This window comes from Carcharodon carcharias, chromosome 20 (genome assembly GCF_017639515.1).
Source record: "Carcharodon carcharias isolate sCarCar2 chromosome 20, sCarCar2.pri, whole genome shotgun sequence".
NCBI lineage: Eukaryota > Metazoa > Chordata > Chondrichthyes > Lamniformes > Lamnidae > Carcharodon > Carcharodon carcharias.
In genome coordinates this window covers 105,947,951-105,964,578 of record NC_054486.1, presented here as the reverse complement: position 1 = coordinate 105,964,578, position 16,628 = coordinate 105,947,951, and the positions used below count along the sequence as shown (strand labels likewise).

Below are 16,628 nucleotides of genomic sequence, written 5' to 3'. Positions count from 1 at the left end.
ATCGCTCCTCAACTCCCCAGAAGCTTGACTCATCGTGAGCAAGTTGGCCTCGCTAAACTCCATCTTTCACAGGGTTTCCAATCTACATTCTCCAAGAACTCGCTTTGGAATCTTCTCCCAAACTGATGCTTTGTCTCAGACACCTTCCACAAGGGTCCGCCTCGAGGGTTTTGAACTCTCCTGGATTGCCATGTGCATTCAAACTTCATTCCACACATTGTCTTTCACTGATTCAGCCATGCCAACAAAACACCACTGTTTCATATGCTCATAGTGAAGAGTTACAGACCTTCAGGTGTCCCCTTGGACCTTCTGGCTTCTTGCGCAACTACATTGTTTTAAATGTGTCCTGCAGCTTTCTTCTCTTTAAGCTTGAAGTCTTCCTCTCTGCTCCTTACTTTCACTGCCACAGAACAGAACCTTTTCCAGATTCTTGTCCTTTGACTAAACTGTTCTCTTGGGACCTTTCCTGTTCTACTCCCCTGGATTTGGGGACTTCCTTGTTTGGTTTCTGGAACCTGCTTCTGCAGCTTCCTCTCCTGTCCAGCCTCTCTTGGTAATTGGCTTCAACTTTAGTTTGGGACTTGCTATCTCTCCCTCTGTTGTCCAGCCTCTCTGGAATCCTGGCTTCAACTAAACTGAAGTTGCTTTCAACTGAACTGAAACTACTTTTCTGTCTCTGTGGGTCCCTTTCTCTGAGTCCCTGTTAGGCAAAAGCGCCGTTTTTTTTTACCTTTGCTTTAACTCCCCTTCAAGTATCATGAAATCTTCATTAAAATGCAGGCATCTTTTAAGGCGAAACTAAAACTCAACTTCTTTTCGTAACACAGAAATACAAATCAAACTTAAATGTTAAAGCTAAAACTCATTCCTAACACCAAAAATACATGTATAACTTACTTAAACTATCTCTATTTCCTAACATTTCTTTATTTATATCTCTCCTCGAAGAAGGTCAAAAATGTTCATTTGGATGGAATGTAGTGATGAGCTGCAATCTGGGGTATAATTTTTTTTTTAGAAAAACAGATGTGGGTAATGGAAAGATGCCACTCTGGATGCCAAGTACCCAAGCGGACAAGTATAACTGTCACAGGTTTATGTAATAAAACACGTTGTACCAAATAAGTACAAGGGAGCATTAAACTGCTGCCTGGGTTATTACTGCAGCTCGGTGTATGGAGCTAATTACAGTGATGTATGAGTGAGATTGTCTGGAGCTCCTCACTGCGTACCCTGTCTCATTTACAGTGCCTTTGAAAAACCAAGGAGATCATTAATTTTTTTTGTGTATGTTGAAAGACATATTTCGGGGTTGACGTCATAAAATGAGGTGATTAGTTATTTTTTTACAGCGTAATCGTGCTTATCATAAATTAGCTGATTTCCATTCCAAGGTGGCAGTGTTAACATCGGTTCAGTTCAAATGAAGAAAAGGATGTTTCTAAATCCACAGCACAGTTTTGATTTGTTTGGAGTTGTGCTGCAAAGTCTCAACTTGACCATAAAGATTAGTTTAGATTCTACATTGTAATTTACACGAGTACTTCTCTTCATCATTAAAAATGCCTAGTCCCGACCTTTACGTAAAAGCTTTCATTTAATCGTTAAAATAGAATGTTCATGCTGCAAGCAATTAAGAATGTGGAATTTGTTTTCTATCTTCCACTCACAGAACTCTTTGCTCCCACAAGGAGAGGCTTAAATACATTTAAGGGGAAGTTACCTAAGCATAAGAGGGAGAAAGGAATAGAAGAGTATGCTGTTAAGGTGGAAGAAATCTCACGTGGAGCATCAACACAGGCGTAGACCTAGACTTAATGACCTGTTTCTTTGCTGTAAATTCTAGGACTAATATTCCATCTTTGTTCATTTATTCTACTTTCACCCTAGTAGTTGACAATGCCCCAGAGCAAATCAATTATAAAGGAATTGTGGAGAAACCTCTTTATCCAGAGGGTGCTTAGAATGTGGAGCTCTTGACCACAGGGTTGAAGTTAACAGCGCTAATGTGTTTAAGGAGAAGCTAGATAAACACATGATGGAGTTAGGATTAGAATTATATGTTTTTCATGTCATAAATACCAAAATAAACCTGCTGGGCTCAATGGTCTGTTTCAGTGCTGTTCATTTATGTAATTCGATGAGCATGAGTACCCTTGTGTGCCAAGCACTTTCCCAAAACTCCCATTTCTTGCATGTGGGTGCTAGTTGTTAATGTCTTGCCAATTACAATTTAATGTTTGTTTATGTCTGCCAATCACATTGTTAAGGTTAAGAGAAATAGGTAAGGGCTACTAATGGTCTTTAAGCGATTATAAATAGGAGATAGCTGGGACACTCGGCGGGGGGGGGAAAGGGAGGAGAGCTGTGAGACTGAACAAGCCAATAAACTCTCAGTAAAGAAAAGCTCTGTGCCTTGGTTTTGACTTCACTAACTGGCTTGGATCCTGTTAACACTACTGACTGTCCCGCAAGGGATGCCAAAGCCAAGCGTGATCTGCTCCTACCTGTGCACCTCTGTTGTTTGAAATTGCACATTTGTGTGAGCCTACAGATGTGTTCAGTCCAGCAGGGATTGTGATCAAGATTTGGAACACTGGCAGAATTCCCTCTCTTCTCCCACCCTTACTGCCAGCCCCCCAAAAAAACCATTCTTCACCCAAACCAAAAGCAAAATCCACCTGCTGCCTGAGTGAGATTAGCTAACTCTTCAGAAACTGAAGAATTAACCTGAAATTTTCCTGGTCTGTTGCAGACTAATTGATAGTCATTTATTTAACAGTATCATTATCATTGTATCATGTGAATACCAGGGTGATAAAATATGATCTAGATTGGTCTTTATCATCTGGTAATGTTTCCCGCAGTCTGTCCATCCCCAAATCCCTGTCCGCTCCCCTCCGCCCCACCCTCCCATCCGCTCTCTAAAAACAGACCCTGAAGGGTAATGACTTTAAAACGAAACAACGTTAAGCAGAGCTACTTCCTGTAACTTATTTTGGGTTTTTTTAAGCATGTGCAGCATTGTGGCCGTCTGATACTTTCCAACTGTTATTTAAGGATAAAGAGCAGAGTGTGTGTGTTATCTACTGGTTTCTCGTATCTTGTGAAACATTTGAAAGTTAATACTCAGTTGGCAAAAAAATGACAGCCATTTATCAGAACAGTGAAAGGCAAATTTACTAATGGACAGAGGCAGCAGTGACTCCCTTGGCACATCTGGCTTTTTATGTCACAAAAAAGTAGTTAACTGGGCAAATCTGTTCCAAGTTCTGTCAGTCAAGGTGCCTTATGCAGATGCATGTTGGTGCCCAGATATACAGGAAGGCTTTTGTGCATTTATAAAAAAGTTACAGTTCTTAAAACTTGAATGGCAAAGGGCTGATTCTGCTTTATGCAGCCAGCAAAGGTTGACCTGCAATACTATGTAGGTCAAACTAGTGAACATCTAGAAAGTATTTTTGCTGTTCTCGAGCTAGGAATCAAAATTGTGCTTCATGTTCAAACTGCTGGCTGCGTACTATAAATTTAAATGCCTGGTATGTCTATAAGTTTGTCAGACTCAAAGGCAGAATCACCTTCAAGCTACGTTAATTGGTTTCTACTTTCACACGTTGCTGTAAAAATTATAAACGGCCTGCATTTGAGGTATTGTAAGTTTAATTCCTATCTAGGTAAATAGAGAGATAACAGGCTAGAATTTCTGCAAAGGGTTCCCTAATCTCGCCCCACCCTCCACACTCACCCCTCCCAAAGCGTTGGTGGAAGTTTGAGGGAAGCCCCAGGGAAATGGGAAGACTGGCTGTTTCCTCAAGGTGTCTCCAAACTACCACTGACATTACTGTGAGAGAATGCACGAGCTCTGAACACCACCACCACCAACCCCCCCACCCTAGTTGAAATTCCAGACAAAATCTCCTGGTGTTTGTGATTTGGTTATGCTATAGGGCTCGTGTTTGAGACTTATTTGTGTGTAGAGAGATGTATGACTGGCACCTCTATGTATCACTGCTACCACCCCATTGCTCCCAGCGAGGGAAGACTGAACTCTACGCATGTATAGATGCTTTAGGCAAATGGTTCGATTATTTACCCTGAACATATTTTAGTTAAAGAAAAACTTGCACTTGGGTGCACAGTAACATATTCACACTTGCACACAGATCTACACTATCTGCAAATACTCTTGTACCATACACACAGCTGCACCCACACGCACTTTCAGCAAATTTGGGTGGAACTCTGTGGATACCTACATGCTTGCACACTTGGACAAATTTTGCATATTACAACATGAATTTACAGTACAGAACAGGCCATTTGGCCCAAGGGATCTATGCTGATGTTTATGCTTCGCATAAACCTCCCTTCGTACTTCAGCATAGGTTATGAGCAGAATCTTTTACCTAAGCCTGGTCAGATCTCTGCTCACTGGTGTCAGAATATAGAGTTGGGGGACAGCTAATTCATTAACAAAAAAGTAAAAAAAAATAATTTTTAAAGCTGCCTTTCTGTTAGAATTGTTCAGAATTTGACTTGCACAAATTGCAGCAATACTGCAGCAGGAAGAGTCAAAATGCCTCATTGCGATTGTCTCACATTCCTTGTTTAAATATGATTGGGCAACTTTGCACCAGGCTTAATTTGCATATTTCCTGTTGATGAGAGAAACTGTTTTGCATCAATTCAAAGCATGCTATATAACTATTACAGTATCAAATGTATTTCACTACATAGCCTCTGTTCAAAGTCTGCATATTTGTCTCACTTGGTTATTTTCTGTTCAGTATATCTAAGCTCAGTTTTTTGTCCTTAAGTAAGAGGTGTATTTCATTTTTTCCCTAACCAAGTTAACAGATTGACAAAATAAATAACAATCTGTTCTTGTTTTTGGAGCCAGGTATTGAACACTAATATCCAGAACAGGAGTCCAAAGCCTGGATCAGCATTCCAAGAACAAGAATTGGGATTCTTCCTTGAAACAGGACTTCAGAGAGCTCATGTCATTTATTTCAAAAATGGGTAAGATTCGAGTTACTTGGAGCTTTTTGCATGTGCCTGCGGACTGGCGTGTGTGTAATGATGTGTATGAGACAACATTGGTGTGTGCTGGGGCATTGTGGGAAGTGTGGGTCAGCATATTGAATCTGTGTGCATGGGCATGAGTCGCACATCTGTGTCTGCTCGTGTGCATGCAAGTGAATCTGTATTTCTTCAATTGAAATGCATTCAGAGAAAATGATCAAAAGGTTTCAGAGAGGAAATCTGGCAGGAAGGAAAATTCCAGAAGGATTTATTAGGAACAACTTCAGGATTGTGGAGGGGGGAAATACTTGAAAACCTTGAATTGCTCACCTATTTTCTTGAAAAGCTGAGTGGAATGAATAACTGATTTAACTTGAAGACCAAGCAATGTTTGTAGAGTTATAGAGAGCAGTAATTGTGTTATGTTTTATGCTTTTGCCATGTTTTCTTTTGTTATTTTTGTCTCCTAACATCTGACCTGAAGTGGTATTTTGCCTGAGGAACTAGAAAATGAATATTAAAAATTGTCAACCTGTTCGCTTACTTCCATAGCACATGATTTAAAGTGTGCTAACTTATTGTGTTAGTTTAGCACATGTGGCATCGGGGCCATCTGAAATTTTCCAATTGTATTTTAAGGATAAAGAGCAGAGTGTGTTATCTAGTTCTGGTGAAGAGTCATACAGACTTGAAACGTTAACTGTATTCCTCTCCGCAGATGCTGTCAGATCTGCTAAGTTTTTCCAGGTATTTTTGTGTTTGTTGTTGTTTGTATTATCTAGTTATTTCTCATATCTAAACTTTTATTTACTTTTGAAGGTTAATATTCAGATGGCGAATAAAAGTGACAGCCATTTTATCAAAACAGCAAAAGGAAGATTTACCAATGGACAGAGGCAGCAGTGACTTCCTTGGCACATATGACTTTTTATGTCACAAAAAAGTGTTAACTAGTCAAATCTGTTCCAAGTCCTGTCAGTCAAGGTGCCATATGCAGATGTATGTTGGTGCCCAGATATACAGGAAGGCTTTTGTGCATTTATAAGAAAATTACAGTTCTTAAATCTTGAATGATTAAGGGCAGCTTATACTTTATGCTGCAAGCAAAGATTGACCTATATGTAGGTCAAACTAGTGAACATCTAGAGAGCAACTTTGCAGTTCTCGAGCTGGGAATCGTAGTTGTGCCTCGTGTTCAAACTGCTGGCTGTGTACTATAAATTTAAGATTCTAGGTCAGCAGTGATTGTGATTTGCTTTGTAGTTTGTTAAATAGTAGGTATGCTTTCTATCTCAGAGGAACTGGTTTCAAATGAATCATAATCTTAAAATTAAAGCTAGGTCATTCAGATGTGAAGTTAGGAAGTAATTTTTCTCACACACAATCTGGAATTCACTCCCCAAGAATTTATTAGAGTCAATTGAAATTTTCGAGACTGGATTGACAGATTAAATAGACTTGAGATAGCGATCAGCCATGACCTAATTGAATGCTGGAAGGAGTGAAAGGGCTGCCTTGTTCCATTGTACTTGAAATGAAGGCTTTTGACCAATGCTCTTTTCCCCATTCCATCCTCAAAAGTACAAACTTGGAAAGGAGAGCTTCTGTTTACTTGGTGCTGTTATAGGATGTGGTGATATTAAAATTATTCTCATGAGCAATATCTGAGGAGCATAGAACAAATGCATAAGATGTCATCTTTCTTTTCGGACCAAAGGGGCATAAATTTCTCATCTTGTAAGCAAGTTTATATGGCAAGACCGCATCCCTGTAATGAGTTCTGGCAGCTGCAGGCTAGCTCTCAGTGGATCCCAGCAGTAATAAGCACAATCGTTAACCTTACGGCCTAACAGCTAAGGGATACTGACATATTTTTGCAGTCCCCAGCTTTTTCCAATCCTGCCTATTTGTCTTCTGGTTTCTGCTGTTTTGTTTGTGCTTTATTATACCCTTTCCCTTTTGGAATGATTTCCTTTTGAAATTGCCATTTTTTCTTACTCTTAGTCCTTTCCTCTTGCAATTTATTTTTTTCTTTTGTACAATATAGGTTGTATTTCTAATCTGTTTACTTCCATTTTCTCTCCCTTTACTTTCCTAAAATAGTAGCCTCTTTGTTGGGGCACAATCCAACAGGCACAGGGAAACTTCTGGTTAGGATTGTCAACTTTGATTAGACATATAGACATGAAGTTTACATCATCTAACCTCCCACCTCCATACACTTAACCTGAATCGCTTTCTCCCTATCTCTAAAATTGAATAAACAAATTTGCTTAAGTGTGAAAAGAATTTTTTTTAAATAAAAAAACACCATTGTTTTTTAATGCCCCTGTGATTTTCTCCTCTTGTTACTCTTGGCAGTGTCCAGGAGATTAAGTTTCAACTCCTGGAGGCTCCATGACAATCCTGGAGAGTTGACGACCCGAATTCTGGTGTCTCACCCAGCAGCTATTCTTCCTGTGTGGGCTAAATGGAGCATGAAAATCATGGAGTACATCACTGCACAGCACAAAACAGTCATCATCTCACTCACAATTCACTGAAATGTGATGAGGAGCAGTGACCTTGGGTGATCTTGTCTGTGGCCTGGGTGCATCTGGGTGAATTGTAGCACCCAGCTCTGAGTGAGATCAGCTAACATCTCTCAGGCTTGGAATCTTTCCGGTCTGTATGGCACAGCATCACATTGAGTGATGCACCTATCCATGAAGCTGTCAATGTGGCTGGTTCTCTTATGCTATTTGCCTTTGAAAAATAGCATCATATCTATGTATAATATGTATTAGAGATAAAAGAAAGAATTTGCATTATGGAACATCTTTCATGACCTCAGGCCCCAAAGCCTTGTATAGCCAATGAAGAACTTTTGAGGTGCTGTAACTGTTGTAATGCAGAAAAAGAAATCCTGGGTCAGTTTTGCTGAGAGAACAGCAACCAGTATAAATTGGGAATGGGATCGCATTTAAAATGAGTTTAGCTTTTCTTGCTGAAATGAAATTAGTTGTTTGTTGCATGCAATAAACAGTGACCTGAACACTGCCTCACTATGTAAACTCTTGAGTTTGCAGTCAGTGTTACTGATAATTAACTAGGACAGTAAAATAAGATAGTGTGTGTTTAGGACATTCACAGTGATCAAGTTGAGGATGATATTGCCCTGATTTCTTATTTAGTCTATGTCATTTCACAATTACATAAGTTGCTTGTGTCAATGGGTAAAAGAAGCTTTAAGTACTGGAATGTAATAAGTAAAATGTGGTAGTTAATTTGCACACAGCAAGCTCTCTCAAACAGCAATTGGTGGCATTATTTGAGGGAAAAAATGTTGGCCAGGGTAGTGGGAAAATTCCCCTGCAACAAATGCAACACTGCAGTGTTTCTCTCACACACAAGGTCATCTGCTTCCAGACACCCACTGAAGGTGCTCAGAGTTACCAGTGGTCTGGGCTGGAGCAAGGGATCCCTTGAAGACCTTTCCTCTCTCCCTCCCACAGCTGATCAATCTAACATTGTGGTTTTTGCACCTGTTGGAGACATTGTGAGTACACTTAGATCAGACTGAGTGAAAACAAAAATTAGATTCATCACAAACGCACAGATAAATTGTGCTTCCTCAAACATTTGTATGAGACGTTTAAATGTAAAAGCCTCCCTGCTTCCCTTCCCAGTTTCTCAAGCCCTTGTAAACCACATATCTCTGATGGCCAGTAGGAGGGGACAGCACCTCAGAATCCCACCACTGAATTGCAGAATCAACTGAAAGAAGCTATGTTTATGGCCAATATTTATCCCTCAGCCAACTTCAATAATAGTTACCAGATAATCTGTTTATCTCATTGCTGCTTGTGAGATCTTGCCGTGTGCCCCCCATATTTATGAAGCATACCCTTCAAAATTACTTCACTGTCTGCAAAATAGTTTGGGATGTCCTGAGGTTTTGAAAGCTGATATATAAGTATAGGTCTTTCTTTTTACGTGAGCATACTTCATCTTAATTTTCCTCATCCTCTTCCCAGCAAACCCTATCAGGTGCAAGGCAGCGATGAGGCACTCAACAGAATACAAAATCTGACTATTGGCTCTTCAGGTGCACAGCATCACTTTAAATACCACTATTAATGTAACAGATATCTCAGTAATGCAGAGCTGACTGACTGGTCAAATCATGCACTAACTTAAACCCACACTCGTATTCAAAAACTTGCAATCTATAAGTTAACCTGAAACAACTTGGACTAGCTGTGATACAATTTCCCATCAGGTTCAATTCTGGACCTTGACTAGATTTAACCACTTGGTCATCACTAACCCAGGATAGAAACAACATGAGGTTGCATATTTATTCATGTGGAAATACATACAATTTAATCAGAAATAGGCATGGAATTCCTCAGGGAGGCAGTATGAAGCTTGAAGAATGCGCATTTTCATTTTTTTTTCAAGATGAAGCACAGAAATAGCCTGATGTTGGCTGAGGGATAAATATTGGCCATAAACATATCTTCTGTCAGTTGATTCTGCAATTCAGTGGTGGGATTCTGAGGTGCTGTCCCCTCCTATTGGCTGTCAGAGATATGTGGTATACAAGAGCTTGGGAAACTGGGAAGGGAAGTGGGGTGCTTTTACATTTAAATGTCTTATACAAATGTTTGAGGAAGCACAATTTGTCTGTGTGTGTGTGTGATAAATCTAATTTTTGTTTTCACTCAGTCTGATCTAAGTGTACTCAACAATATCCTCCAACAGGTGCAAAAGCTACAATGTTAGATTGATCAGTTCTGTCCACTGTGGGAGGGAGAGAGGAAGGGTTCTCAAGGGATCCCTTGTTTCAGCCCAGACCATTGGTAACTCTGAGCACCTTCAGTGGGTGCCTGGAAGCAGATGATCTAGTGTGAGAGAGAAACACTGCAGTGCTGCATTTGTTGCAGGGGAATTTTCCCACTATTCTGGCCTACATTTTTCCCTCAAATAATGCCACCAATTGCTGTTTGAGAGAGCTTTCTGTGTGCAAATTAACTACCACATTTCAGAACATTAAACTGACTACACCAAAAAGTGCTTCATTAGTTAAGCTTTTTGGAGTATCGTGAGGATAATAAAGGCACTACAGACCAATCCTAGTTGACAGGTTCCCTTCCTTGAATAAAATTTGTGAACCAGTTGGGTTTTTACAACAAGCCAGCAGCTGTCATGGTCACTTTCTTCACCTGCCTATAAATTACCAAGTCTATTGAAATCAGTTTCATAATCTGTTATGAGAGAGGCTGTGAGTTCCGGTATATTGCAGGTCCAGCATCATAACCATATGACAATATTATACTCAGATTTATCTGTGCTATTGGCTGGGAGGTGTGTACACACAGTTGCAGGCTTCATTTGTATTGCACAATTGCTTTTAACGTTGCATTACAAATGTCAGCTATCAAAACTTTATCACCTCAATAAAAATGTCTTTTATTAGTCTAAAGCCTTGAAATATCAGACATATCGTACCTAGCACAAAGGAAGAATGTTTTGGTTGTTGGAGACCAATCATCTCAACCTGAGGACATTGGTGCACAAGTCCCTCAGGATAGTTGTCCTAGACCTAACTATCTACAGCTGCTTGATCAAAGGTCAGAAATAGGAAAGTTCACTGATGATTGCACGGTGTTCAGTTTCATTTGCATCTACTCAGATGAAGCAGTTTGCACCTGCATATTGCAAGACCAGAATAACATTCAAGTTTGGGCTGATAAGTGGCAAGTAGCATTAGTGTCACACAAGTGCCAGGCGATGTGCCAAGGAGCAGCTGTTCCCCTTAGTTGAAGGGTCAGTCATGAGGGGTCACAAGTTCAAGGTGAGGGGCAGGAGGTTTAGGGGGGATGTGAGGGAATAGCCTTTTTACCCAGAGGGTGGTGACGGTCTGGAATGCCCTGCCTGGGACGGTGGTGGAGGCTGGTTGCCTCACATCCTTTAAAAAGTACCTGGATGAGCACTTGGCACGTCATAACATTCAAGATCCAAGTACTGGTAAATGGGATTAGGTAGGGAGGTCAGGTGTTTCTCACGTGTTGGTGCAGACTCCATGGCCGAAATGCCTCTTCTGCATTCAATGATTCTGTGATGACCATCTCCAAGAAGAGAAAATCTAACCATCTCTCCTTGACATTCGACAGCATTACTGTTGCTGAATCCTCTTCCAACAACAACCTGAGAGTTACCGTTGACCAGAAACTGAACTGGCCCAGCCATATAAATACTGTGGCTACAAGAGCAGGTCAGGGGCTGGAAATTCTGCAAAGAGTAACTCACCTCCTGACTCCCCAAAAGCTGTCCTCCATCTACAAGACACAAGTCAGGAGTGTGATGGAATACTCTTCACTTGCCTGGACAAGTGCAGCTCCAACAACAGTCAAGAAGCTCAGCACCATCTAGGACAAAGCAGCCTACTTGATTGGCACCCCATCCATCACCGACACACAGCGCCAGCAGTGTGTACCATCTACAAGATGCTCTGCAGCAACTTGCCAACTTTCTTTCGGCAGCTCCTTCCAAACCTACAACCTCCACCGCCTATAAGAGCAAGGGTAGTAGGTTTATGAGAACACCACCACCTGCCATTTTTCCTCCAAGCCACATAACGTGCTGACTTGGAAGTACATTGTCATTCCTTCACTGTTGCTAGGTCAAAACCCTGGAACTGCCTCCCCAACAGCTCTGTGGGTGTACCAACACCACATGGACTGGAACAGTTTTCAAGGTGGCTCACTGCCACCACCTACATGAAATCACTGAAACCATTGAAGGACACAATAGACAAATCTGTTGGTATGCCCAAAAACATGATAACCTCGGGAACTGTCTGGAATCCTTTCACGGCCTCCTAGCATCCAGGAATACCAGTTTATAAACTTAGCGCACTACAAGATAAATCACATATTCCTGAGTCCAATAAAGTTAGTGTCTTTGTTTTTTTAAATATTTTATTATTTAAAGACACAGGCTAGCAGTACAATGCTGGAAATCTGAAATGAAAACACAAAATGGTGAAATACCCAGCAGGTCAAGCAGCATCTTCAGAAAGAGAAACAAAGCTAACATTTCAGGCTGGCACCTTTCATCCTAGTTACTTCAGAATACCTTTGAAAGGTTGGTTTCAAGTAACTAATAAATAATTAAAATTCTGCACCTGATGAGAAAGAGCAGGAATGTTTCGTTCCAGTGTTGGGAAATAGGTCTCTGTCTCAATAGGTCTTTTATTTAGTATTTGTTTCCATGACAACACTTCATTTTCTGGAACTAAGCATGAACTTAAACTGTTTAATTAATGCTGATCAAATATCCCTTCCCTGACTATCAGTTTCCTTGGAGCAATTTTACAGGATTGCACATTAGTGATTACCTACAAGCTCTCATATACACAGGGGATTAACCTCAGTGTCTGTATTTTTAAATGCATACCCATTGCACCATTAGCTTGGGTATTCCTCAAACATTAAAGCCCTATTGTGAACCTGAACTTCCGTCATGCCATTAATCAGTCTATAGAGAATGGTACGTGGCTGATGAATGTTGGAAAGGCTCTCTTACTAAAACAAGCCTCCAATCCTACACCATCCGTAAAACGTTTGATTTATTTTTGTAAGATGTAACCCAGCTGCAGAGACAGTTAAAGCCCTGACTAGGATACTGATTGAATAATGAAAAGTAGATGAGAAGCAAAGTGAATTGAGTCTTGAAGCAGTGATGTTCCGTGCAAGCGAGCAAGTCCATTTCCTGCGCCCCGCCCTTACTCCACTCCCAGTCTAAGTCACACACAGTACAGAGGCACTGGGCGGAGTCTGCAGTCCTTACCACATGGGGGCTGCTGTGCCCAGATGGTGCCATGCACCCCTCCCCCATTGGCTGGCCCAAAGGTCAATAAAGGGCCTCAGAGCAGACCGACTCTTCTTGTGGGACCGGCAAAGAGATAGGATTGTTTACATTGGACGGGACAAAATGAAAATGCCACCTGAACAATAAAGTAAGTAAGGATATGAATCTATTAGTAGCTATGGTCATAATTCACTAAACACCCTATATTACAGATGTTTCTATTCATAATCCTTGACAACAAATGTCAGCATCAAACAGCCACACTGCACTGAAAACTCAGGATAATTAATATTCTGTGTCTGCAATGTTCCATATCACACACAAGATTGGAAGATTCTTCTCAAACAGCACAGGATAAAAGTCAGGGATTAACTGCATTGTATCTTTTGAGAGTCACGGGGCAGCAAGATGAGTTACCAGACCAAACAGGTAAATTCCATTTTCTTCAATAATGGAATTGACTTGTCAGGAGATGAGATCAGGTGGATCACAGTCATCACAATAAATATGGAACTCGGCAGTACTATTGCTCACTAGTAGCAGGCTGAACTAGAGGCTTGAGTGAAGAATTCGGCCAGACCAGCCTCAATGAGCAATTTAGTGAAATAGGCTGAGTACTTCCTGAAGCTTTGATTTTCCTGATGGATATGAACAGTGACCCATTTGCACTTCCCAATTGATTCTCCCAAGAAAGCCTCTGACTAGACCCTGGAGCTCAACTGCTGCGTACCCAGTAACCTTTCTGATCCGTAGCAAGGACTGACCAAGGATTTAATTTCTCATATATGTGGCAGAACAGTCATCAGAGATATTGCGTCAAGATGATCCTCAGCAAGCAAATCTGTTGCCATTGATATACCTTCCACAGATGCTTCTCTAGATTTACTTCAGCTTTGGTGATAAAAGATGTGCTGATTGTTTCGAGTAAGAATGACATACTTGCTTCGGATCCTTGATCCTTCCCAAAGGAGCTATGCATTAGAATCCAGTCCGCTGGACCTTAACAGTTCTTCTGTTCGTAGTCAACAATATTTCCTCCCCAGTGAGTCTTATTAACAAGACAGTTCGTTGCTGCTCTGCTGACAACATAGGAATTGTCAAGATAAGGTAATAAAGGGCTGACCAGGTGGCTCCATCATTAGTTTATGAAGATGATCCTTTTCTTCTCAGTGTTGCAGTCCACTTTATTTCAGTGTTATGTTGGTCCTGTCTCTGGATTCAGGTTGTATTTATATTGTAACTTCGGTACCGCACAAAGCAAGATTATTTTGTGTTGTCTCTGGAGTTGTAATGTAAAAGCATCCTCCAGGTTAACTTTAACATCAGTCTATTAAAGTATATGTAGAGTTGAAGCAAATAATTACACACAGCCTTTATTAATAACTAGTTTACCAGCTCCTTCCAAGTTTTCTTTCCCAGTATAAAGAAAATTAATGCCATCTCAAAATAGTTTTTCAATCAACTTCAAATGCCACAGGTTAGAAGGGGTATATATGTGTATCGGAAGTGTCACTGGAGAATCAAGTAAATGAAACAAGCTTTAGCTTCTAAGATTTGAGATATAGGAAATGGTGAATCTAAGGGGTCAGATGATTCTTATTAGATCATGAATTTTGGATCCAAGCTGCTTTCATACAGAAGGAATACAATCTGCATGTTAATCGGATAAAGCAGGATCAAGCTGGTGCAATGCAGATTTCTGCATCATTATTATGTCAATCCATCTGTAGCTAGAGATCCTGCAGAAAGTATAGTGAAGCAATGCTATGTCTTCTACCTGTTGTAAACCGTTACTGCTTTGTCTGTACTGCTACAGAGATTGCCTCTTTGAACCTCATTGCATCCCCACTGTTTTGAAATCAAGGCTCATATTGATATTCTGGCTCATTCTTTCATAACTGTGGAGCTCTTCACCTCCCTCAGTCTTGCCTGCTTTTTGAAATACACAATGTTTTAAACCCAAGTCAATGATCAATTGTCCTTAATTAACACACATCCCCAGCCCTCAACCAACATCATGAAAAGCACATAAATTAGTCAGTTATTTCATTTTTGTGAGTCCTTCCTGTCCATAAATTGGCTGCCATGTTTCCTTCATTTATAACAGTACCTACACATCAAAAGTAATTATGAAAATAAAGCAAAATGCTACCGATGCTAGAAACCTAAACCTGAAACAAAAACAGAAAATGCCAGAAACAGACAGCGGGCCGGGCAGCATTTGTGGAGAGAGAAAAGCAGGATTACTGTTTCAGATTGGTGACCTGGAAGGTCAGCCATTCTTGTGAATCTTATCTGCACCCTCTCTAATACCTTCACATCCTTCCTAAAGTGTGGTGCACAGAACTGTTTTTAAAATTATTCGTTCATGGGATGTGGACATCACTGGCCAGGTCATCATTTATGCCCATCCCTAATTACCTTTGAGAAGGTGGTGATGGTGAGCTTCCTTCTCAAACCGCTGCAGTCTATGTGGTGTAGGAACATCCACAGTGCTAATAGGGAAGGAGTTCCAGGATTTTAAGTCAGCAATTTTCTAAGTGAGGATGGTGTGTGACTTGGAGGGGAGCCTGCAGGTGGTGGTTCCCCATGCATCTACTGTCTTTGTCTTTCTAGATGGTAAAGGCCACTTGTTTGGTAAGTTGCTGACAAAGCAACCTTGGTGAGTTGCTGGATGCAATACTCCATTTGAGGCCAAACCAGTGTTTTTACACAGGTTTATCAAAGCTTCTTGTTTTTGTACTCTTTGTCCCTATTTATAAGCTCTGGACCCCATATGCTTTATTTAACTGCTTTCTGAACCTTCCCTGGCAATTTGAATAATTTGTGCATATATCCCCCTAGCTTCCTCTGCTCCTGCACCCCTTTAGAATTGTACTTTTTATTTTTTATCATCTGTCCATGTTCTTCCTGCCAAAATGAATCCCTTCATACTTGTCTGCATTAAATTTCACCAGCCTGTCTATGTCCTGGTCTTTTTGGAAAGATAATATGCCTACAATGGCAAACCTGCATTACATCCTTTTCTTCTCCAATCCCAAATAAAACTTAACCTTTCCCAAAGCAGCTCTCTTCCTTCAATTAGCATTTCCCTGGTTCATTTTGAGCACTGTGGTTCACTCTCAAATACTTCTGGTATCTAACAATTTATGCGCGCTATTGTGATAAAAGCAGAAAATGCTGGAAATGCTCAGTTAGGTCAGGCAGCATCTGTGGAGAGAAACAGAGTTAACATTTCAGGTCGATGATCTTTCATTTTGTTTGTGTTTTACACTATTGTATTTGGCAATAACTTGTTATATTGATGAGGTGGGGGTGGAAAGCGTGAAATACTACAGCAATAAGCCCTTTAGCTGGCCCGGAATTGCTGAACTAAGCACTCCAGTGCTAATTAAATGCAGCTTCACGTAATTAAACCTCACATCGCTACAAGCCTGCGGTTCATGTCTGCCTGTACCCTGATGTTAATTGTGATTTATGCTATAAACCATGTAAGAATGATCTCAGTGGAGATCTTCGACCTGTGCAGCAAGAGAGTGAAAGCTTGAAATATAAATGAGATGGCTACTGTTAGAAAGATTGATTGAATAAATACACCCCAATACCTGTACATCTTGGTTGGCAGGCTTATTCATCAAGAGTGCTCAGCTCTTGAAACACTTTTGAAACATGATCCAAGGAAGCATAACTGAGCTAGCAGCAAGTATGTCTATCGTAGAGAAGTTCACAGAAAATTCAACTGG

At 40.6% G+C, this 16,628-nt stretch overlaps 1 protein-coding gene across 1 annotated transcript in view; it reads left to right on the top strand.

The window, feature by feature from the left end:
* The window catches only part of ttc7b (tetratricopeptide repeat domain 7B), a 303,169-nt gene that overhangs the window by 69,687 nt on the left and 216,854 nt on the right, over positions 1 to 16,628 (top strand). The window contains exon 5 of the mRNA XM_041214518.1: positions 4,904 to 5,025. Within this exon, the coding sequence (XP_041070452.1) occupies positions 4,904 to 5,025 (122 nt within the window). The remainder of the gene's footprint in view (positions 1 to 4,903; positions 5,026 to 16,628) is intronic.